The following is a 24,021-nucleotide window of genomic DNA, read 5'->3' as shown; positions in this document are numbered from 1 at the left end:
TATTGACACAGGATGGTAGAGGATGGGCCCAGGGTACAGTTATATTGACACAGGATGGTAGAGGATGGGCCCAGGGTACAGTTCTATTGACACAGGATGGTAGAGGATGGGCCCAGGGTACAGTTCTATTGACACAGGATGGTAGAGGATGGGCCCAGGGTACAGTTATATTGACACAGGATGGTAGAGGATGGGCCCAGGGTACAGTTATATTGACACAGGATGGTAGAGGATGGGCCCAGGGTACAGTTATATTGGCACAGAAAAAGCAGTACAATGATGTCATTTGTTAATATGAATGAGGATCTTTCATTTAACTCCCTAGAGGGTTGATTGACGCGCCAGTCTAAGTTACATAACAACAACAACAACAAAAAAGCATAAAATCTGTCAGTTTAAGCTAGAGATATGTTATTTGAATTGGATGTGTCTCATTCCACCGCATCCTCCAGTGTCTCACTTCCAGAGTGGTGTTTGTCAGACCATGAAACATCCTGAAAACTGGTTTTCTCACGAAAAAGTCTCTAGCGTCCGAACCACTCTATGGAAAATGGCGACTCTCACAAACACATTCTCCGTTTTGCTCTACAACCCCCACAAGTGTCAGAAGACTCGTCTGTAACGTCGATGTGTGGTAGCGTCCGAACCGTTTGGGATGCAAACTCGTTTGCAAAAATTATTTAGTTTGAAGGACGTTTTGTGCCAACCCAAAAAAGGGGTTAAATATATAAAAAAATAACTTGTTTCTCATGATACATTTTTGACGGTCCTTCTTCACATTATGAATGTGTTATTCAATGTGTTTCTATGTGCTTTAGTAGCAAAGGCCAAATTAAATATTTTAATTAAGTAATTGTTTAAAATCCAATAGCTAAATGATCCATAGTATGACCATCTTAAAACAATTCCATATGTCAGCTTAGCATCCCCCTCCTCCAACGTCTTAGACTAAAGAATTAACACCGATGGAGACTGTTGTCAAAACACCTCCATTAGACTTCAGCTGCTTAAAATGGATGAAACATTAAGACTATTCAGTGAGTGGAGTGTTTTCCCATTTTCCCTGGTCAGGTCACGTGGTTTGGAAGAAAATCATAAAAACTCTGGGCCATAGCCAGCCATTCTTTCATCACGTACTATATCAAGGAGAGGTATTTACTTGGCCTGGGTACCAGTCTGTTTAGCTATCATTCCACTCCTCGTGTAGCATCATGACACGGAGTTCAAGGCGTGAAATGTTAGCAAAACAGATTCTGGATTTCAGGCTAGTATTTACTGTAAGTACCTCTGGTAGTTCACTGAAGTCTCCCTGGCTGATGTCTCCAGTGATGCGGTGGTAGACCTGGTTCATGTACTGACCAACAAACTTGTAGGCATAGGCTGTAGCCAGCAGGGGGAACAGCTTGTACTGTTGTGTCTGGTAGTCCATAATCTGGGGCTCCGCCTCTCTGGAGAAACCACAAAATAAGAATATAGACTTAGATGTAAGGTTAATGGTTCGCTATCTTTTATATGTTAGTCTTTGAAGAACATTGAGATACAGCTATTTATATGAGTAAGGATTCCTAAATATCTACCCAAACTCTATGTAACATCTACCGACATCAGCTCTCACACAATTAGAATAAGAGTATAGATTTTGTTAAAATGGTAAGGGTTGTAGTACTTTGCTTTCTATTCTTGTTTGTGTCTGAGAGTGTTACTTGTGCATGGATGTGCACAAGTATGTGTGAGTATTTTTGTATTCCTTTGACTATTTACAGTGCCTTGCGAATGTTTCCACCCCCCTTGGCTTTTTGCCAAGGAACTGAAGATCTTGTACAACACTGTATACTACTCCCTTCACAGAACAGCGCAAACTGGCTCTATCCAGAATAGAACGAGTGGGAGGCTCCGGTGCACAACTGAGCAAGAGGACAAGTACATTAGTGTCTAGTTTGAGAAACAGACACCTCACAAGTCCTTAACTGACAGCTTCATTAAATAGTACCCGCAAAACACTAGTCTCAACGTCAACAGTATACAGGCGACTCTTGGATGCATGCTGGCCTTCTAGGCAGAGTTTAAAAAAAAAGCCATATCTCAGACTGGCCAATAAAAAGAAAAGATTAAGATGGGCAAAACAACACAGACCAGAGTCGCCTCTTGAGACTGGTGTTTTGCGGGTACTATTTAATGAAGCTGCCAGTTGAGGACTTGTGAAGCATCTGTTTCTCAAACTAGACACTAATGTACTTGTCCTCTTGCTCAGTTGTGCACCGGGGCCTCCCACTCTATTCTGGATAGAGCCAGTTTACTCTGTTCTGTGAAGGGAGTGGTACACAGCGTTGTGTGAGATCTTCAGTTTCTTGGCAATTTCTCATGGAATAGCCTTCCTTTCTCAGAACAAGAATAGACTGACGAGTTTCAGAAGAAAGTTCTTTGTTTCTGGCCATTTTGAGCCTGTAATCGAACCCACAAATGCTGATGGTCCAGATACTCAACTAGTCTAAAGAAGGACAGTTTTATTGCTTATTTAATCAGGACAACAGTTTTCAGCTGGCACCAAACAGATGAAAACACACCAAAACATAACACAGGAAAGTAGTATCTGTACAATAAGAATTTTGATTTCCGTCTCAAAACTTTTTGCTACAGTTTGACCTAATGAACATGACCCTGGTGTCCAGAGCTACAACTGACCCTGGGCGTATCTCAGACTGGTGCCGTACGGAACTGTAGCGGATGGCGATGGTGCAGGACTTGGCGAGGGCGTGGCCCGCTTCCCCTACGATCATGGACCTGATGAACACCATGGTGCCGTAGGTCAGCTTGGCACTGGGAGGCTTCACGTACGTACCATCTGCCTCCACCTGGTGGGGAGAATACATACTGTCTGTGGCAGCGGCAGCTCCTCATAGCAGGAAGGGGAGGACCATCCTCCTCAGTGAATATATTTTTTAAAGAATGAAATTATAATAAATATCTTCATGTCACCAAATAATTGATTAAAACACACTTTTTTGGAATGTAGCCGCAACAGCACTCTGTAGGGTAGCACCATGGTGTACCGGAGGACAGCTCATTTCTGTCCTTCTCTAGGAACATTGACTTCAATACAAAGCCAAGGAGGCTCATGGTTCTCACCCCCTTCCATAGACTCACACAGTAATTATTTCAACTTCAGAGCTCTTGCAGCATGAACTGACATGTTGTGTCCACCCAATCAAACTATCAAATAATGAATCTAGTACTGAAAGCATAAGCTACAGCTAGCTAGCACTGCATAAAATGTGGTGAGTAATTGACTCAAAGTAAGACAATAATTGAACAGCTTTGAACAATTTTTTTTTTTTTAAATGAAGGCGGAGAGAGTGGGAGAGATAGAGAGCTAGTTATATGTCATTGTATTTTTTTCCACTTAGCTAGCTAATGCAGTTAGCTAGTTTAGCCTACTCAAACAAACACCCGGCTCAAACAGAAACATATTCTATGTTAGCTAGCTGGCTATGGCTATCCTATCCAACACTGGCACTCTTCCAAGTCAAGGTAAGCTTTTGGTTTTATTAATTTATTGCCACTGACTGTACTGCATGACTGTAGCGGGTTCACTAAATCGTTAGTTCTAGTAGCTATGTAGACTAGTATGCGAGAAGGAATACAATAAGCAAAGTAATCATGCTGTTTTTATGTGGCTGCTATGAAAGTGAGCTGTTTTTGTGTGATCAGTGGTGTATTCATTCAGCCGATTCTGTTGAAAAATGTTTCTTAATCTGAAGCAAACGTATGCAGGCAAGAGTGTGCAAGGTGGTATTGAATGTGTCACTGTCTGTCACCTTGATTACAAAAATGTAGCTCCACCTATGTTGTGAACTTTCATTCATAGGATGGGTATAGGGAAAAGTTGGGTATCATGTAGTAGCCTAAACCTATCGACGTTACATTGAGCTGGGTGAATGGAATATGAATGACAGTCATCCAATATGCTTTAATAGAAGTAAGGCTCATACATTAAAACAAATATTATAATAATTAAATCCTCCCTCATCTTAAACGGCACAGACCGCCACTGGTCTGTGGTATACAGTTCTAGGACAACCAGGTAGCAAGGACACACGCTCTGAGGAATATGCATACAATATACCTTAACATTTAAAGTTTGGTGACAGCATTAGAATCAACCAACAGAAACAAAGAACAGTGTCTCCTTGAAATGTGCTTAACTTCCCAGTCGCTCACCTTTGCATATTTCATCAGCATGTGGTCGCGAGGAATTCGTACGTTCTCCAATTTCAGGTAACCATTGTCAACCTCATCAAAGCCAAACTTGGGTCCTATGTCCCCTACCACCACACCTGAGAGAGAATGAGAGTGAGTTCATTAGACAGTTGGCTACCTCCAATGCTACATACAGAGACACAGCCAGACACACTCTTTTTGACACAAGCACAGCAGTATGTACAGTACCTGGCAGTGGTATGTGTGTGTTCATACTGCGGAGAGGTACGATGAAGGCCTGCAGGCCGTGACACTTCCCCTGGGTGTGGAGCTGGGCCAGAACTATGGCGTGGTTAGACGTCTTACCCACTGGGGGGGAGCGAGAGAGCGAGAGATTCTCACTTAAAATATTTCAATTGAAATAATTTGGCAGTCATTTAAGTCTCTAGTCCACACTGCAATGAGAATCAGAAGTAAATTGTTTGATCTTGTTCAGCAATGTTGTGGAATGTGTTTTCTTCAGAAGCTAAGTCTACAGACTTAACTGGGGATTGGTTTGATTGTACAGTGCATTCGGGAAGTATTCAGACCCCTTTACTTTCCACACGTTGTTACATTACAGCCTTATTCTAAAATGTATTTAAAAAAAAACAATCCTCAGCAATCTACACACAATACCCCATAATGACCAAGCGAAAACAGGTTTAGACATTTTTGCAATAAAAAAAAATGCCTTAGTTACATGAGTATTCAGACCCTTTGTTATGAGACTTGATTGGGTCGAGGCACAGATCTGGAGAAGGGTACAAAAATTGAAGGTTCCCAAGAACACATTGGCCTCCATCATTCTTAAATGGAAGAAGTTTGGAACCGCCAAGACTCTTCCTAGAGCTGGCCGCCCGGCCAAACCGAGCAATCGGGGGAGAAGGGCCTTGGTCAGGGAGGTGACCAAGAAACCGATGGTCACTCTGACAGAACTCTACATTTCGTCGGTGGAGATGGGAGAACCTTACAGAAGGACAATCATCTCTGAAACACCGTAAAGTCTACTACACCTGCTGTATTTGGTGCATGTGACAACAAAACAAAAATAATTGTTTTGTCAGATCTGTGGTCCAGGACCCTACATTTGTTTTTATCAGATCAGAGAACCAAGGAGAACCAAGGTTCTCTGATCTGATAAAACCAAGATTGAACTATTTGGCCTGAATTCCAAGCGTTACGTCTGGAGGAAACCTGGCACCATCTCTACTGTGAAGCATGGCGGTGGCAGCATCATGCTGTGGGGATGTTGTTCAGCAGCAGGGACTGGGAGACTTGTCAGGATCGAGGCAAAGATGAACGGAGCCAAGTACTGAGAGATCCTTGATGAAAACATGCTCCAGAGCGCTCAGGACCTCAGACTGGGGTGAAGGTTCACCTTCCAACAGGACAACAACCCTAAGCACACAGCCAAGACAATGCAGGATAAGTCTCCGAATGTCCTTGAGTGCCCCAGCCAGAGCCCGGACTTGAACAGATCTGGAGAGACCTGAAAGTAGCTGTGCAGCAATGCACCCCATCCAACCTGACAGAGCTTGTGAGGATCTGCAAAGAAGAATGGGAGAAACTCCCCAAATACAGGTGCCAAGCTTGTAGCATCATACCCAAGAAGACTCGAGGCTGTAATCACTGCCAAAGGAGCTTCAACAAAGTACTGAGTAAAGGGTCTGAATTCTTACGTAAATGCGATATTTAAAAAAAAAATGTTTTGCTCTGTCATGTTATTATGAGGTATTGTGTGTAGATTTAATCAATTTTAGAATAGGGCTGTAACTTAACAAAATGTGGAAAAGGTCAAGGGGTCTGAATACTTTCCAAAAGCACTGTACGTGTATCGGCCATGAAGCTAAAGTGTGTGCGTGTACTCACGTCCCCCAGGCCACCACTTGATGGAGGTGATGGTCGGGCTGTTCATGACAAACTCCTGGGTGGCCGGGTCATACGTTGCCGTGGTTTCAAGCCCCCTGAGGTGGGTGCCTAAGGCAACGAGAAAGACACCAAGGCCCCAAACACACAAAACCAAAGAAAGAGAGAGTTATCACTAAGTTACGGCAGGAGCACATTCATGTTTTCAAATATTATGCAGTGCAAACCTGACGAGACATCAATCTCAAATAATAAAGCAACTTTAACCTTTCTCACAGCAGTAAATATATTATTTGTTGTGTCTAGTGGGTTGACTTTGTCTTCTACATTTTTTTTTGTTCACCAGTTCCCTCACCCGAAAAAATAAAGTTATTCTATAGTGGGAAAACCTTTGTAGGTGTTTGACAGATCAAAACCAAATGAAAATTGAATCTATTTCTTACAATTTGCATAACTAATACGTGTACGGTTTAGGGCTGTCAAAGTTAACCCGACATGTTCTATGCTGTTAATTTTGCTACTGTTTTATCTCTCAGGTCAAAAGATTTAAACACTGATCCCAGTTCTACTAGCAGCAGCAGTTTGTGACTAGTTCGTGAAGAACATGGATCAGTAGCCTCGGCTAGATCTAATAGCTGGATTATATTTCACATTAACGCAGACCTGGCTGAGCTGTTAGTCTTCTGTGGAACTCATAACATTGTTGGACAGGTTTAAATGTTCTTTGTATCCATAGAGCCAGTTCTCTTCTCTCCCCCCCCCGTAGTCAACCTTCCAATTCGAAATTGGAACAAATTAAGCATTAACAGTACTTGAGTGTGTATGTGGGAAACTGTTAAACTTCCAAGAACATTGATGAGAGAGTAGTCCTACTTTTTTTTTTTTTAAACATTGAGACCATTAATAGCCAGCTGTATGTTCCAGTGACTTTTGTGTTATGGTGAAAGAGATTATTTTGTGTTTCTTTCCTTTACAATCAAAACATAGTATGCCTATAACTAACACCACTAACTCAATTCATTATTGTAATCGTTTGACGGCCCTATTACGTTTATACGGTGAAGATACATGTGGCGGAGGACGTAGGTTGTCCGTCTTTAAACTCAATATACTTCCAAAACACAGTAAGGGGGACAAAAGGGACAGAGGCGGTGGAGGGTACCTGTTTGGGAAAGGAAGTCACTGAGGGTGCTTTAGAAGTGGGCATGGACGTTCACCGTGGCTGGCAACAAGACTGTGTGAGAACCTGGGGCAGAGCACATTCCAAAAGGGAAGCCATGCGAAGCTGTGCAGCCCACAACACTCACTCTCCAAGCCAGCCAGTATTAGTGGTTTTAGTCAGAGTAAAAGGCAAGAGTGAAATTATTATTATTATTAAAATTATTATTTTTAAATAGCATTTAAAAAAAGGCCCAGTGCAGTCAAAAATTTGATTCCTGTGTTTTATATATATATATAAAAAACTCCACACTGTGAGGTTGGAATAATACTGTGAAATTGTGAAAATTATCATGCCCTTTTAGTGTAAGAGCTGTTTGAAAAGACAGCCTAAAACGTCATCCTGTTTTGGTGGGATGGAGTTTTGGAATGCCTGGTGACATCATCCGGCGGTAAATTAGTACCAAACATCTCTGTCAATAACAGCAAGTTTTTTGAGTTCCCCCTCCATACTCAGACCACTCCCAGACAGTGCTAGCAAAATACTTGTTTGATAAATTGCTCTTTGCTAAGAAGCCATTTTTGTTTATTTTTGACCATTTTAATTGAAAACAATCACACAGGTAGTTTAACTGTTACCCATAAACAATTTGATATTGAGATTTTTTTAAATTGCTGCATGGTGGGGGTCACCTTGGGGTCATGATAGGGGCTACACCAAATGATTGATGTATCATAATTGATTATGCTTATGTTGTATTAATAGAAGGGGAAGGGCTATAAGACCCTCCCCCACTACATTTATAGGGTCCTGGACCACAGATTAGCAATATATATATATATATGCATAATAAGGTTTAATACTGTTCCACGGTTCTTTTCTAGTCTCTGCCTCTTATAAGAAACGGTCTGAGAGATGTGTGTTATTGCAGTCAAAAAGCAACTCAAGGCTAAAAGAGATGCATAGACACAGACCCCTGCAGGGGAGTAAAGAGATAAGAGACAAGTCAGACACACCACTGTGAGCCACACGGGAATGGAAGATGACTGCTGAGCCCTTAGAAAACACTGGACTATTGTTTTCTCCTGCAAGTTTGTATAACTGTATTTGCATGGGCTTGGTCTCATGAGTCGGTGTCGACTGCAAGCATATTCATTTTTTATTTTGCAGAACTTACTGTTTCCATTGTCAACTTCTGCCTGCAATTGCATAAATAAAAGGTTGGATTGATTTACTTAAAGACGATATTATCTGATTGCTAATTTCCCCAATAAGCCAATGATTGACAAGGAACAAGGAACCTACCCCCAACAGATTCTTTAACAACACAAACGTTCTGTCTGGGGAGACGTTTTTAAGAAATTCCCTAACGAGTATGGGAGAGTTATCTGGTGGCTCGACTCAAACGTCGAAGAGGTTGGGCATGCATCTCTTGTCCACTCCACAGAGCATGTGGGTGACCGGAGGTTGGTGATCAGGTACGGTTCGTTTGGCATTTTACCGTGGCCCATCTCTGTCTGTGCGTAGGTGCCGATGATCTCCAGGTTCCAGGCGGGTATGAAGAATGTCTCCATCTGCTCAGGACTGGCCTGGTTCAGCAGGGTGGGCAGGAACATTCCCAGGTGGAGGTCCAGGGGCTCCGCCCGCCCACGGTGCACACAGCTGGGGCAGCGCCAAGTGGCAAGGGGAGGGGGTAGGAGAGTAGTTTGAAGGGAGAAGAGGGTAAAGGAAGGATAGGACATTGGGGGAGAGCATGCAAAATAAGGTATAGCCAAGGGAGAAAACAAATTTTGGGATAGAATAATAGACCATATAAATGGGACATGACAATGAAGAGATGGTTGGAAAAGATGGGAGATTAGAAGTGTCGGTAAATAACATTTTGGGGGCAGAGAGGATGGATGAATAGATGGAGGGATGGATGAAGGGATGGGGGGGAAGTGCAAGAATTAAAAAAATTAAACTGAGCTAGTCATGCAAATTGTCTGCGGAGAACGGATTAGAATCATAAGTTCATTCAAAATAACCTTCTCATGCATGATTGTTGCAACACTTCATTTATTTTCCTGAAATGTTCATTTCCAAAAGCAGTGTAACCTGTACTCTCTCATTTCACTGAAAAAAACATTTTCAATTCCAAATGAATTGTGATGCAAACTCTGGGACGTGTTCATTAAACGGACACAAGAAGGAACAAACTGGACTTGCTCCATTAAGAAATGGCCAATTTAGTTTTCCATTGTAAAAGTTAATTGCGTGGTCTAATGAACACAACCCTAAAATGTCAAATGTGTGACAACCAATAAATCTGTCTATGTTAAATCTACCAACTAGTGCAGTTTACTACGGGAACGTTATTTTTCCAAAAATGAAAATACTGCCCCCTAGTCACAAAAGGTTAATGCTACCAACTAGCGCAGTGCAACTAGCATTTTGAAAGCAGATGCTTTAGTCCAAGGGTAGGCAACCCTGTTCCTGGGGAGCCACAGGGACTGCAGGATTTTTTCCCAAGTACGCACCACACCTGACCAAATTGAGCTAATTCAGTGATTGCCTAAATTCAACACACCTGGTATTCCAGGTTGGTTAAATCAAAAACACAAGTGCCTGCAAAACTCCAGGATCACGGTTGCCGACCCCTGCTTTAGTTTATAAAGGAAGGGTGAAGCAGTTGTAAGGGCATTTAAGGTTAAGACAATAGGCAGTTTTCCATTGACACAGGATTATTCGAGAAAAGCAAAAGTTGCAAAGAATAATCTGTGCGATACGTGTTACGGAGACGGCAGGTAGCCTAGCGGTTAAGACTGTTGGGTGAATAACTGAAAGGTCACGGGTTCGATCCCCGAGCCGACTAGGTGAAACAAATCTGCCAATGTGCCCTCGAGCAAGGCACTTTTGCTCCAGGGCGGCTGACAATAATGGCTGATCCCTGGCCGGGATCCCACTCTCTGAGGGTGTCGGAGGGAGTGTGAAATAAAAACAAACTAATTTCCAATTCACACATACGTACACACTTTTACATGTACGAAATAGGACAAACGTAAGCACCCACCTAATTATTATTAATAGATATAGGAGACGTTTTCTAAATATCAGCAACATTTTTTTATAAGTTCGATGGGTGGATATTTCTTTTGTCGAACAGTCTTCATTGCGACAAATGACGGAACCAGTGTTTTTCGAATAAATGCAGATTGTCACAAATTTGAAGGTACACGGGCATGTGACGCCATCAACGTAACTAGACAAATAATGTTTCCTTGCAGGAATAGGATTATCCTGACTTTCAAGAGGGCCTGAATTACTTACACCTTGCTTTTCTGGTTGGCTGGCAAGTTTCACCATGGCACGGACAGTGGCGATACGTTGGCACATGCAAATTATTAGAATATGGGAAATATTTGTAAATGATTGCATTCTATTCATGTTGGCTTTCGCGGGCCACCTGAGACAGGAAGCAGATAGGTGGTACAGCATTCACAGTGTTGCCAATTTCTTCATGTGCAATTTGCCTAAATTGGGTAATGGAAACACGTTGACCACAACATTTTTATTCAACACTATGGTTTTTCAGATTTTTTGTTGTTGAGGTTAAAGGTCATTAAATCCAGCTGTTTTTATTGACACAATATAATTAAAATTAAAACACACGACAGCAGGCAATTATCTAAAGTAATCTATTTTCTATGCAAACTTGAAAATCACTTGAAAAGTTCATGGAAGCCTAGCAAGTGAGTCGCTGAGAAGAAGTGAACCAGACCAGAACTCTGAAAAAAAGAAGGCCTTCAGAAAATTCTGAAAAGCCAGTCTTAGACATTCCCTAGAGTAGTATTGTCATGGAAATGCCATGGTTACGTAATCGTGAATAATGTCCACTTCGCAGCGTCATAGAAGTGAAACGTTGGCAACAAGAGACATCTGGCATGGCCAAAATTGTCTTACGTCGCACAGATTTCTCTGCTTTCAGATTAACAATGGAATATTCAGGGATCTGAAACTCAAATCACACTGCATGTTCTTTGGCAGGACACAGTGCGTCTTCTCTATCAGTTGAGACTTCGACAGACAAGAACAAATTGTTAGGCCTATATTCATTCATCCAAGCTATAAATTCACAAACAGCCAAAAAATTAGGCCTACATCCATCCAATCAAATGCACAATTCAGAATGTTAGGTCATTTGCTTAAAAAAAATGCTCAAAATTATACAGTGTTCGGGTTAATCATATGTAATGAGTAATCTCAATTCAGAGAACATGGGGAGTAGAGGAAAATCAAGACTTAATAGCAATCAGAATTAGCTGACATGAGCTTGGGAACAATTCATTAGGATAATAGGCCACTACTAGCAGCAGGAAAGGAAATAAAATGGGTTTGAGGAATGGAATGAAACTAAAAACTAGACGGGAATGAATTTTTTCATATTGTTTAAGCGCAATGTTAGGATTTTTTTGTTGTCCTTCAATTGTTTCTTTTGTCCAAGGTACTGGGCAGGTTATGAGGACTCGAAAAACAGACCGGCATTCATGACATTTTGAATCTAGCACATTATGTTTTGGCTATTCAGTTTAGCTAATAACTATTGAGTTAGGCCTACAGCCTGGGCACATTTTGTCTACAGTGATCTGTCAAACACCTACAAATAATCACTTTTGATCAATGTCCACCCCATGATATGAAAACAATATTAAAAGAAAATCCTACGTCAAAGATCGACATCTGTCCATCCCTAAGCATCCCTGTGATCCTTCTCATAATTCAAACATATACTTAGCTCGCTAGTTAAAACAATTGCACAAGCACTTTATGGTCGTGTAAATTGTGCCTTTCCGGTATCATTATTATAAATCCTCTGTATGGGGACTGACCGTGCCCCATCTCTGTCTGGGCGTAGGTGCCCAGGGCCTTGAAGGACTCGGCCAGGGGAACCCACTTCTTCAACTGCTGCTTGTTACACTGGGTGTACAGGGTGGGGAGGAACATGACAAAGTGGAGCCCCAGAGCCTCGTGATGGTGGCCCCGAAACACGCTGAGGGAGGGGGACAGACAAGCAGGTTGATGGATGGACAGACTGGGCGGGACCACTCAGGTTTGTGGTCATTTTACTCGTAAAAAAAAAAAACGTTTCTACCTAAACTTGTCCAATAAGAATGTGCATTATAGTTGTCCATTTCAAAAGTGTTTCGTGCCTACTAAAAAGGACCCAGGTTTAGGGTTGACACTAGTGTCAACATGACCTCACTGTAAAAGCAAGGCTTTTTATTTGTTAAAGGGATTCTGCAATATTCTGGTAATCAATCATGGAAGTCAATAGGTACGCAAGCATAAGCTACTGTACCTATAGACTTCCAGTTTTGCGCTAACGGAAGTTAGCATTGGCTCGCAAAACTACCTGTAATGTCCTTCATACTGCACGCAGACTTCAAAATAGTACCCACGAGTTTCTGACGCTGGGGAAGTAGAAAACCACTTCACTGACAGAATCTTGCAGTATCCTTTTAAATACATGCTCTGGGTCTTAGAAGACCACTAAGTATGTTTTTTTTTTTTTTTTAACTTACCCTTTTGGGCTAGATGTGGCAATGTGTAGTTCATACAGCTGAAGTCAGATGTTTCCATACACATTAGCCAAATACATTTAAACTCAGTTTCACAATTCCTGACATTTAATCCTTGCAAACATTCCCTGTCTTAGGTCAGTGAAGATCACCCCTTTATTTTAAGAATGTGAAATGTCAGAATAATAGGAGAGAGAATTATTGATTTCAGCTTTTATTTCTTTCATTGCATTCTCAGTGGGTCAGAAGTTTACATAAACTCAATTAGTATTTGGTAGCATTGCCTTTAAATTGTTTAACTTGGGTCAAATGTTTTGTGTAGCCTTCGGTCACCCCCGTGCTTCACGGTTCTTGGGCTTGCAAGCATCCCCCTTTTCCCTCCAAACATAATGATGGTCATTATGGCCAAACAGTTCTATTTTTGTTTCATCAGACCAGAGGACATTTCTCCAAAAAGTACGATCTTTGTCTCCATGTGCAGTTGCAAACTGTAGTCTGGTTAATTTAAGGCGGTTTTGGAGCAGTGGCTTCTTCCTTGCTGAGTGGCATTTCAGGTTATGTCGATATAGGACTCGTTTTACTGTGGATATAGATACTTTTGTACCGGTTTCCTCCGGCATCTTCACAAGGTCCTTTGCTGTTGTTCTGGGATTGATATGCACTTTTCGTACGAAAGTACGTTAATCTCTAGGAGACAGAACGCATCTCCTTCCTGAGCAGTATGACGGCTGTGTGGTCCCATGGTGTTTATACTTGCATACTATTGTTTGTACAGATGAACATGGTACCTTCAGACGTTTGGAAATTGCTCTCAAGGATGAACCAAACTTGTGTAGGTCTACAATTTTTTTCTGAGGTCTTGGCTGATTTCTTTTAATTTTCCCATCATGTCAAGCAATGAGGCACTGAGTTTGAAGGTTGGCCTTGAAATACATCCACAGGTACACCTCCAATTGACTCAAATGATGTCAATTAGCCTATGAGAAGCTTCTAAAGCCATGACATCATTTTCTGGTATTTTCCAAACTGTTTTTCAAGGCACAGTCAACTTAGTGCATGTAAACTTCTGACCCACTGGAATTGTGATAGTGAATTATAAGTTAATTAATCTGTCTGTAAACAACAATTGGAAAAATGACTTGTGTCATGCACAAAGTAGATGTCCTAACTGACTTGCCAAAACTATAGTTTGTTAACAATAAACTTGTGGAGTGGTTGAAAACCTAGTTTTAATGACTCCAACCTAAGTGGATGTAAACTTCTGACTTCAACTCTACATGCATAATCTATGATCAGAAATACAGTTTTTACCTCAACTAGCCACGAAATCCCTAGTTTGAAAGCAACTGTCTACATGAAGCTGTGCAGTGCCATTTTACACCACATGGGCCAGCCCCCTAGCAATTAGAGTTCTAGCCAATGAGCTTCAGCTCCTCACCATTTGAGTGACAGCTAGCAAGACTTGCACACGCAACACACAGTAGAGTGACAGAGAGCAATAATGTGGTGCACATGTGACATAGTACACCATTTCTGGGGGTTTACTTTTGGCTCGTGACCACTACTTTCAGAAGTACTGGCTAAAAAGTATACAGAAGTACTGGCTAAAAAGTATACAGAAGTTCCGGAGAATCTCTAACACTAGAAAAAAAAATGGACATTGGACAAACCCAATCCCTTTAGTTTCACTACAAAATGTGCTCTGATTTGCCCATTTTCAATTTGCTCATCATCAGTCATATTGAGAAATATATGTTATCAAATGAGACTTACAAAGAGAATATATAGGCTCCTGGCTGAGGCCTTTAATATGTAACTATAACGTCTGACTTTTATACTCAACTTGGGCTATTTAAGGCTAAACATATTTGCGGTGAATTGGCAGTTTTTATAAGTGAAAGGGTAGGACATAGCGTAACCTGTGACACAGTTTAAATCTCGATGTGACCTTTGCTCTGCCTAGAGAGATGGTGCTGTCTTGCAACAGTACTCCATGACTCACACATACTAGGGATGGGGTTTTGAAATAATTTCACTATTCGAATAGTATCAGGAATTTGTCGCATATCTGGATATTCGATATACATATGTTGTTTTTTTAAGCCGAGCACTGCTAAGCGAGGGAGAGAGTCTGGCGCTATTTTGCTGCAGCCGAGGAGCCTTGTGTGTGATCACAATAGAGGGAGCAGACTGAGGAAGATGGCTAATAAAAATATTGCCTAGTCAGACCATTATTGTTTTCCAGCTGGGTGATCGTCTTTATTATACAATAAAAGCTGATTACAACAGCATGATCATTACACAGGTGCATGGATAAATTGGGGACAATAAAAGGCCATTCTAGAATTTGCAGTATTGTCACAATGCCACAGATGGTTTGACAGAGCGTGCATTTGGCAAGCTGACTGCAGGATTGTCCACCTATATATTAACATATATTTATGTTAATTTATCTAGCATAAGCCACCTCCAACGTCATTTTAGAGAATTTGGCAAAGTCCAAACAGCCTCACCAGCCAGCCTCGGATTGCCGATGTCAACGTTGTGAACAGAGTGCCCCATGGTGGAGGTGGGGTTATGGTATGGGCAGACATAAGCTATGAACAACGAACACAATTGCATTTTATCAATGGCAATTTGAATGCACAGAGATCCTGTGACGAGATCCTGAGGCCCATTGTCGTGCCATTCAGTCGACGGCATCACCTCACGTTTCAGCACGATATTCCAAGGCCCCATGTCGCAAATATCTGTACACAATTCATACTCACCAGACATGTCACCCATTGAGCATATTTGGGATGTTCTGGATCTGTGTACGACCACATGTTCTAGTTCCTGCCAATATCCAACAACTTTGCACAGCCATTGAAGAGGAGAGGGACAACATTCCACAGGCCACAATCAACTCTATGCGAAGGAGATGTGTCGCGCTGCATGAGACAAATTGTGGTCACACCAGATACTGACTGGTTTTCTGATCCACGGCCATAACTTTTTTTTTTTAAGGTATAGGCGACCAACAGATTCTTATCTGTATTCCCAGTCATGTGAAATCCATAGATTAGGGCCTAAAAGTTTATTTCAATTGACTGATTTCTTTATATGAACTGTAGCTCAGTAAAATCTTTGAAATTGTTGCATGTTGCATTTATATTTTTGTTCAGTATAGTTTCAAGTTACAACGTTTAAATCGCCACACACACAGGATAAAAAGGGTGTAGAACAGTACAATGAAATTCTTTGAGAGCTCTTTCCCAACAATGCAGTGATAATAGAGATAACAGAATAAAAACCACACAAGAACTACCATGAGAGTTAAAAAGACGTTGCTGGATATTGGCGGACACTGGAATCCGCTGTCGTACACGTTAACCCAGAGCATCCCAAACATGCTCAATGGGTGACATGTCTGGAGTGTTTGCAGGCCATGGAAGAACTGGGACATTTTCAGATTCAAGGAATTGTGTACAGATCCTTGCGACATGGGGCTGTGCATTCTCATGCTGAAACATGTGATGGCAGTGGATTAATGGCACGATAATGGGCCTCAGAACCTTGTCACGGTATCTCTGTGCATGCAATTTGCCATCCATAAAATGCAATTGTGTTGGTTGTCCATAGCTTATGCCTGCCCATACCATAACCCCACCGTGGGTCACTCTGTTCACAACATTGACATCAGCAAACCGCTCGCCCACACGATGCCATACATGTGGTCTGCGGTTGTGAGGCCGGAAAGACTTACTGCCAAATTCTCTAAAACGATATTGGATGCGGCTTATGGTAGAGAAAAACATTCAACTCTCTGGTGGAAATCTCTGCAGTCAGCATGCCAATTGCATTCTCCCTGTGGCATTGTGTTGTGTGACAAGACAGCAGATTTTAGAGTTGTCTTTTATTGTCCCCAGTACAAGGTGCACCTGTGTAATGATCATGCTGTTTAATCAGTTTCTTGATATGCAACACCTGTCAGGTGGATGGATTATCTTGGAAAAGGATAAATGCTCACTAACAGGTATGTAAGCAAATTTGTTTGCAAATTGTGTGAGAAATAAGCTTTGTGTGAGCATGAACATTTTCTAGGATATTTTATTTCATCCCATTAACCATGGGACTAATACTTTACAGGTTGTGTTTATTTTTGTACTATTACTGCACTGTTGGGTAGAGCTCTCAAGTTAAGCATTTCACTGTAATTGTGCATGTGACAAAACTTGATTATAAAATAATTACCCCCCCCCCTCTCGCTAAAAATGATACTTACAAGTATTCTAATACTAATGTTCAGATATTCTAAAAAGCGTGCACATCCCTAACACATACACAAACCTTTATAGCCACACGGCAGAGTGCCAGGGTCTTGCCCCATTGGCAACACTATATCTATATCCAATGTTTGTCACCGTAACAGTCCTATTGCTTCACCATATATCAAACATTAGAGACAGAGAGAGAGAGAGAGAGAGTGTGAGAGAGAGTGAGAGTGAGAGAGACAGAGAGAGAGAGAGACAGAGAGAGAGAGAGACAGAGAGACAGAGAGACAGAGAGACAGAGAGAGAGAGACAGAGAGACAGAGAGAGAGAGAGACAGAGAGACAGAGAGAGATATATATCTCTATCCAATGTTTGACATACATATATATATATATACATATATACATATATATATATATACATATATACATATATATATACATACATATATACATATATATATACATACATATATACATATATATATACATACATATATACATATATATATATATACATATATACATATATATATATATATATATATATATATATATATATATAATACAGACTTTGATCAGGAAGATACAAAAACTCCTCATAAGATGACAACGCAATTACTCGTGGGGCTAATAGCCGGCAATACATTAGCATGGGATGTGAAGAAGACTTTAGCATATTGGTGAAAGGCTTAAAGACGGTTTGTGTCATTTCAGCAAATGCGGTGTTTTGCTTCAGTGTCCCCAAAGCAGCATCGATACAGCCATCTGCACTTCAAACCTCAAAACAAGCATGAGAAACCTTGTCCGATGTTTGTCACGCTGTGCTCAGCATTAGCACTTTCTGTGAAATGTTAAGAAAAAAAGAAAAAACATGAAATGTGTGAAGGAGTGATGACTGGAGGATACCGGGAAGTATTGACATTTGCTTTGATCATCCCAAACCCTTACAGACTTCACACAGTCCATTGAAACCAAATCCTGCTTGTAAATAACAAAACTAGCCCAAATGATCTTCAATTCATCACCTTTCATTACTTTCACCTGCATTGGTCATTACACCTAACAGGAAGACAACGCTATGGACAAAACCCTATATCTACTTTCACATTTCTAATTGTGATGTGCAGGTCCATAGCATTTACACTGATGTCATCTAACAGACTCTCTTATCCAGAGCGACGTACAGGAGCAATAAGGGCATATTGCCATTTTTCGGGATTCGGACCAGCAACCTTTCGGTTACTAGCCCAACGCTCTTAGCCGCGAGGCTACCTGCCGCCCATAGCAGGTAGCTCTGCCTGGGTCTGTGTCCCAGCCTTACCTCTTGTAGCAGTAGATTTCCTCAGGGTCTGAGATCCCATACTCTCTGAGCTTCAGGATCATCTGGGCACTCTTCTTCACGGCGGCATCGTATCGCTCGCTCCTGGACAGGAAGTTGAGGTCCTCACTTTGGAAGTCGGGGTCACTGATCACCAGTGACTCTGTGGGGGATAAGGGAAGATTGGGAGATTAAGACATCAGGGTAAACAGCGTCGAAAACACAGACTTCTCACACAAAATGGGATTTTGGAAGGGTGGCCATGCGAGACGAGGTCGACCATTATGTACAAATTGTGTAGTATTACCATTGGATAAATAAATGTATCCAATATCATTAGCTACATTCTATCTGCAACATAATACACCCCTGCCCGATAATGTTTTACATTTTATTTCACCAGGTAGGCGAGTTGAGAACAAGTTCTCATTTACAACTGCGACCTGGCCAAGATAAAGCATAGCAGTGTGAACAGACAACAACACAGAGTTACACATGGAGTAAACAATAACAAGTCAATAACACAGTAGGAGAAAAAAAAAGTCTATATACATTGTGTGCAAAAGGCATGAGGTAGGCGAATAATTACTATTTAGCAGATTAAACACTGGAGTGATAAATGATCAGATGGTCATGTGCAGGTAGAGATACTGGTGTGCAAAAGAGCAGAAAAGTAAATAAATAAAAACAGTATGTGAATGAGGTAGGTAAATTGGGTTGGCTATTTACCGATGGACTATGTACAGCTGCAACGATCGGTTAGCTGCTCAGATCGCAGATGTTTAAAATAGTGAGGGAGATAAAAGTCTCCAACTTCAGCAATTTTTGCAAGTCAGTTTTACTAGGGTATGTTTGGCTACATGAGTGAAGGAGGCTTTGTTGCGAAATAGAAAGTCGACTCTAGATTTGATTTTAGATTGGAGATGTTTGATATGAGTCTGGAAGGAGAGTTTGCAGTCTAGCCAGACACCTAGGTACTTATAGATGTCCACATATTCTAGGTCGGAACCATCCAGGGTGGTGATGCTAGTCGGGCGTGCGGGTGCAGGCAGCAAACGGTTGAAAAGCATGCATTTGGTTTTACTAGCACTTAAGAGCAGTTGGAGGCCACGGAAGGAGTGTTGTATAGCATTGAAGCTCGTTTGGAGGTTAGATAGCACAGTGTCCAAGGAAGGGCCAGAAGTATACAGAATGGTGTAGTCTTTGTAGAGGTGGATCAGGGAATCGCCTACAGCAAGACCATAGATTGGCTGTGGTGGAGAAATAAGAAACACTAGCATGCTTCTCTGCGACTCTTTCGCAAGTAGCAGTATACAAAAAATAACAATTTGTTCTTAACTGACTTGCCTAGTTTAAGAAAAACTTATGTTCAACTGTACCTGAAGCCTGGCTTTTCTACTTTAAAAGATTGGAACCATATCTTTCACTATGTAATAGGTCACTGCATCCATTATCTCCTTCCACCCCAAACGTTTATTGTCATAAGTGATAACGTTTGAAAAGGATGCGGCTATGGTAGTTTGTCTTTTAGCAGACGTTTTGGGAATCGACTGACTGGAATCGGCATTGAGTAGTTTCAGTTACAGGTGGTGGAAGGGGTTGATTGTACTTCTGCTTTTCGTAGCAATTGTCTTCCGACACATTTTGCACAGGACATTCGTTTGCTGAACATCAGACCTCTTGAACCCGAACCACTTCCATATTACCGAGAAAATCAATATCGCTGCCCTTTTCGGGGAAGATTTCATCCTCGCGCTGGCTTCCTCACTTTCCATGTTGGTGGAACTCGTACCGTGACACTTCTCCGGCGTTGTTACAATTTGTGAAAGGCTGTCCAGGGTTGTGATTGGTGGATAACCTCTGTGCACGTGTTGTCACGCAATTGGGACATGATTCGACATTGGGCTGACCAAAGTCATAACGGAACCTCGATTCTTGCGATACAGGCATTTTCCAAATCGCGCTAAAACATCAACTCGAATATACCGAGAGATAGAAAAAAACTCCATATATCGCCCAGCCCTAGCATGCTAGCTAGCAAGGTTGCTGCAAGCTGGCTATGTTATCTGGCATTGCATAAATCAGAGCCTTGTTTATACAAAACAGCATGCACAAGTTACACATGAATGCAAAAAGTGGCCTTAATCGTGTCATTGGCACACAATGATAAAACAACAGCTGACGGGTTAGAACTACTATTACAACAACAGATAGATAAACAACTGTCTAACCTAGCCGAGGCAGCAGGATAAGAGGCCGTGCAGATATAGCGACCACTATCGGTTGCCTAGGCTATGCATAACCAACATTCGCCAATGTAGGTCAGTTAGCTAGTTATGAAGCTAGCTAGCTAGCTGCTAGTTCAATGTTTTGTTTACACGTGTTTCGTGGTGCTTTAACCTCGCGAGCAAAGCTAGGCTACACATACGAGACACAGTACAAGTCCTTCCCACCTTACCAATTTCTCTTCTTCTTTTGGTCTTCTCGATGCCTCCGTCCAGAATATGTGTGAGTTTCTCCACGTCAAATGTAGCGTTCTCACGCTCTCTGGTTATGTCAGGATTCATGGCGAAATAAATTATATTTTCCCTTGCAAAAGACGACGTTGCGTGTGGCGATAAAATGTGAGTTATGTAATCTTAGGACTGCACGAACCAAGATCAGCAGTGCAATAACCGGAGCCTGAATAATAATCGACGACTTCCTGAATTGGCTAGAAAGGGGGCGCGTAAAAAAAAACATCACGTTATGTGACGTTGTGAAACATTACTGCCTTGAGCTGACAAAAGAGCCATCTGGCATCTTTATAGTATTTTGCCTATTTTACCCTTTGATAACTTACTGAGAAGATGCTTCCAGCACCTGCAGTCTTTCATTTCCTTTGGGAAGTCAACTTTGGTGCAGTCAAGGAGGGAGATTCAGTGAGAACATTTGGAAGGTGAGGAGTGTCTACCGCAGGAGGTTTGGTGGCACCTTAATTGTTATTAAGAAAGGGTTCGTGGTTATGACTGGAGTGAATCAGTGGAATGGTATCAAATACATGAACCGCATGGTTTCCAGGTGTTCGATGCCATTCGCTCCGTTCCGGCCATTATTATGAGCCGTTCTTCCGTCAGCAGCCTCCTCTGGTACGATCTTTAACACACCATGTATAATCGTAGTTTAAAAAAATGATTTGTTGTCCATTTTGGATTGCATGGCTAACAGACTAGTTCATTTTCTAGATTAGTGAGTTACCAACCAGAGGAATCGAAGGCCACACTGTCTATCCAGCATGCAGCAAGACAGCACCAAGTTGTTGTTCAGACTACATTTGTGGAACCCTTTGACCCCATCATTGGAGCCCAGTACATAGTTCTGGGCGAGATTGAAAAAGCAGAGGGTAAGATTGGGTTTTTATTTGGTTTATATGCTTTGCAACTCCCAAAATTGTAAGGATTTAGGATTAATGCATTTTAAACCTGCTACCATATTACCTAAGATTGAATTGTTTCAACTACAACTGCTTTGTCTTTATCTGTGTGTGTGACAAGAACTGAGTAACATGGTGTGACTTGCATGTGTTAGAGTTGCGTTAATTTGAATCTGGTATCAGGATAAATATGACAATGTGTCACCGATTGTATGCTATGTATTTTTTATTAGCTAAGCAATAAGTGGTAAATGCAATTTTCGTATATACGGGCTCTCTGTCCCACCTCACAGGGCAAACAGAGAACTGACTTGTTCTTGACAAAGATATTATAAATATACGGGCTCTCTGTCCCACCTCACAGGGCAAACAGAGAACTGACTTGTTCTTGACAAAGATATTATAAATATACTCTTGACAGAAATAGTTCCTGCTTCTGAGCCAGCCTGTCAGAGTAGAGACTGGGTGTGGTTTAGACTCACCCAGCCTATCGTTGATTGTTGGCGCAGAGCTGGTCCCGGCCCCCGGGTGCTCCAGTTGATAGATGTAACTGTTGCTGTGAAGAATATCTATGTGCTCATGCTCGATAACGTTATCTCGCACCTGGCTCCTTTTATCTAACAAAAGAACGTTTGTTCTCGCTACACTACGTTCTGAATGTGCCACCCCAAACTCATTGCACAGTTCCTGTCTTCATGTTATTCTGTATTTTTTCCATCGTGAGAAAGGCCCATGGCCCTGAAACTGTTAACAATGTTTCAAGTCAGCTATGTTGCATAACACATACATACATCCACACAAGCCAACCACAGATAATATTCAGATCACATATATGGTACCGGGCTATAGTGCATAACACAGAATCCTCATACATGTTGCAAAGCGGTGTGCTGTTTGCTACATTTGCCTTGCCTGTCTGTGTGTGTGTGACATGGTGTGACTTGCTGCATGTTACAAAGTTGTGGTTAATCAGGCATAGGGAGGGGTGGTCATCACAAGGTTTAAATGAGTTGGGAAAATACTGAACAACACAATAGCAGGAACTGAGCAACTGTTACAACCAGGGTGTGATACCAGAACAGTGAGAATCTATACGTCGACAGAGGGTGAACTCCAAGAAGCGCCAAGAGGCGGGGACTAGTTTGAGCGACTGCGATAGGCTGAGCAAAGTCTAAACCACGCTCAGCCTCCACTGTGATAGACATAGTTCCAACTCGTCTGTTGGCCAATCACAGTATAAGAACAACTGTTTACGTGCATCCTGTCAGTTCTCTGTTTGCCCTGCGAGGTGGGACAGAGAGCCCGTATATACGAAAATTGCATTGACCATTTATTGCTTGAATTGAATTAAAGATAATTAACGACAGATTCTGACTTTTATTCTTCCTGATACCGGATTCGAGAGACGCAACTCTAACAAAACCCACTTACCGATCTCTTCACAGGAGGTGATGGTGTGCTGGTCCACGCCCGTGTGCTGAACTGTGTGGATGGGGTGAACCTCGCCCTGCTGCAGAGAGGTGTCAATGAACAGAGGAGCTACTTCAGAGAGAGGGGGGAGAGCAAGGGAGATGCTGCTACTGCTGCTCAGCCAAGTGCTCCTCTCTGACCTGGACCCAAATAAGAATGAATCTGTCACAACTGCTGCACTGATACAGTGCTACTGGTGTAAAGTTATGATCCAGGTTGAATTGAATGTTCTTTTGTACATGTTGTAATGTTTATATGACCTGATTTATACCTCAGATGGATTGTGTCAAAAGGTCATATTTTATTATGGTTGGGACATTTTCCCCATATAGCCGATTACATGGACATGTCAAAGATTGAGACTGTGCCTCTGGCTAATGTAGAATGGCAAAGGGTGGAATTACACTATAAAAAGACTGAGGAAATCCTGATGGATACATGAAAGCTGCTTGTTCTGGTGCACTGTGAAGTCCTGCCTTTATTTGTCATACGATATCAGTTCTGGAAGACACCCACTTCCTGCTGACAGAGTTAGGCAGGTTCACTGAATGTTGGGGTCAGGTGTATGAAGTAGATCAAGAAAATGCATACTTACATTCTTATTGTAGCTAAGATAGAATGTTTGATGTGGCCATTTATGCAATGGTTACATTTTGTGAATGAAAACCGATATGTAGTTTGGAAATGTATCTTTGTGAGAAACATAAATTCTTGATTTGATATTAGATGTATTTGTGCATG

The 24,021-nt window shown here is 41.7% G+C and overlaps 2 protein-coding genes across 3 annotated transcripts in view; one reads left to right on the top strand and one right to left on the bottom strand.

The window, feature by feature from the left end:
• Positions 1-21,106, bottom strand: part of acox1 (acyl-CoA oxidase 1, palmitoyl) — a 28,329-nt gene extending 7,223 nt beyond the window's left edge. The window contains exons 1-8 of one of the 2 annotated variants that reach the window (XM_064949261.1): positions 20,857-21,106; positions 18,402-18,561; positions 12,133-12,293; positions 6,109-6,216; positions 4,447-4,566; positions 4,219-4,334; positions 2,683-2,852; positions 1,286-1,448 (exon numbers count right to left, since the gene is read on the bottom strand). In XM_064949261.1, coding sequence (XP_064805333.1) covers positions 1,286-1,448; positions 2,683-2,852; positions 4,219-4,334; positions 4,447-4,566; positions 6,109-6,216; positions 12,133-12,293; positions 18,402-18,561; positions 20,857-20,965 — 1,107 coding nt within the window. In that variant the 5' untranslated portion in view covers positions 20,966-21,106. Of the gene's footprint in view, positions 1-1,285; positions 1,449-2,682; positions 2,853-4,218; positions 4,335-4,446; positions 4,567-6,108; positions 6,217-8,765; positions 8,927-12,132; positions 12,294-18,401; positions 18,562-20,856 lie in introns of both variants that reach the window. The other variant, XM_064949252.1, reaches the window with a different exon arrangement.
• A 14-nt stretch (positions 21,107-21,120) lies between these two features.
• ten1 (TEN1 subunit of CST complex) lies at positions 21,121-24,011 on the top strand. The gene is made up of 3 exons (XM_064949273.1): positions 21,121-21,336; positions 21,623-21,780; positions 23,256-24,011. Exons 1-3 carry the CDS (start codon positions 21,248-21,250, stop codon positions 23,417-23,419), a joined length of 411 nt encoding a protein of 136 aa, XP_064805345.1. The 5' UTR covers positions 21,121-21,247; the 3' UTR covers positions 23,420-24,011.
• Positions 24,012-24,021: the final 10 nt, after the last annotated feature.

The sequence above is a fragment of the Oncorhynchus masou genome, chromosome 4, assembly GCF_036934945.1.
Source record: "Oncorhynchus masou masou isolate Uvic2021 chromosome 4, UVic_Omas_1.1, whole genome shotgun sequence".
Classification (NCBI taxonomy): domain Eukaryota; kingdom Metazoa; phylum Chordata; class Actinopteri; order Salmoniformes; family Salmonidae; genus Oncorhynchus; species Oncorhynchus masou.
Note: the sequence above shows the minus strand (reverse complement) of the source record. Positions and strands in the feature narration are given on the sequence as shown.

Coding starts and splice junctions, on each gene's coding strand:
- ten1 (XM_064949273.1), top strand. CDS start 21,248: ATGCTTCCAGCACCTGCAGTCTTTCATTTCCTTTGGGAAGTCAACTTT. Junction 21,337..21,622: donor TCAGTGAGAACATTTGGAAG/GTGAGGAGTGTC, acceptor TTCATTTTCTAG/ATTAGTGAGTTACCAACCAG. Junction 21,781..23,255: donor CGAGATTGAAAAAGCAGAGG/GTAAGATTGGGT, acceptor ATCTCTTCACAG/GAGGTGATGGTGTGCTGGTC.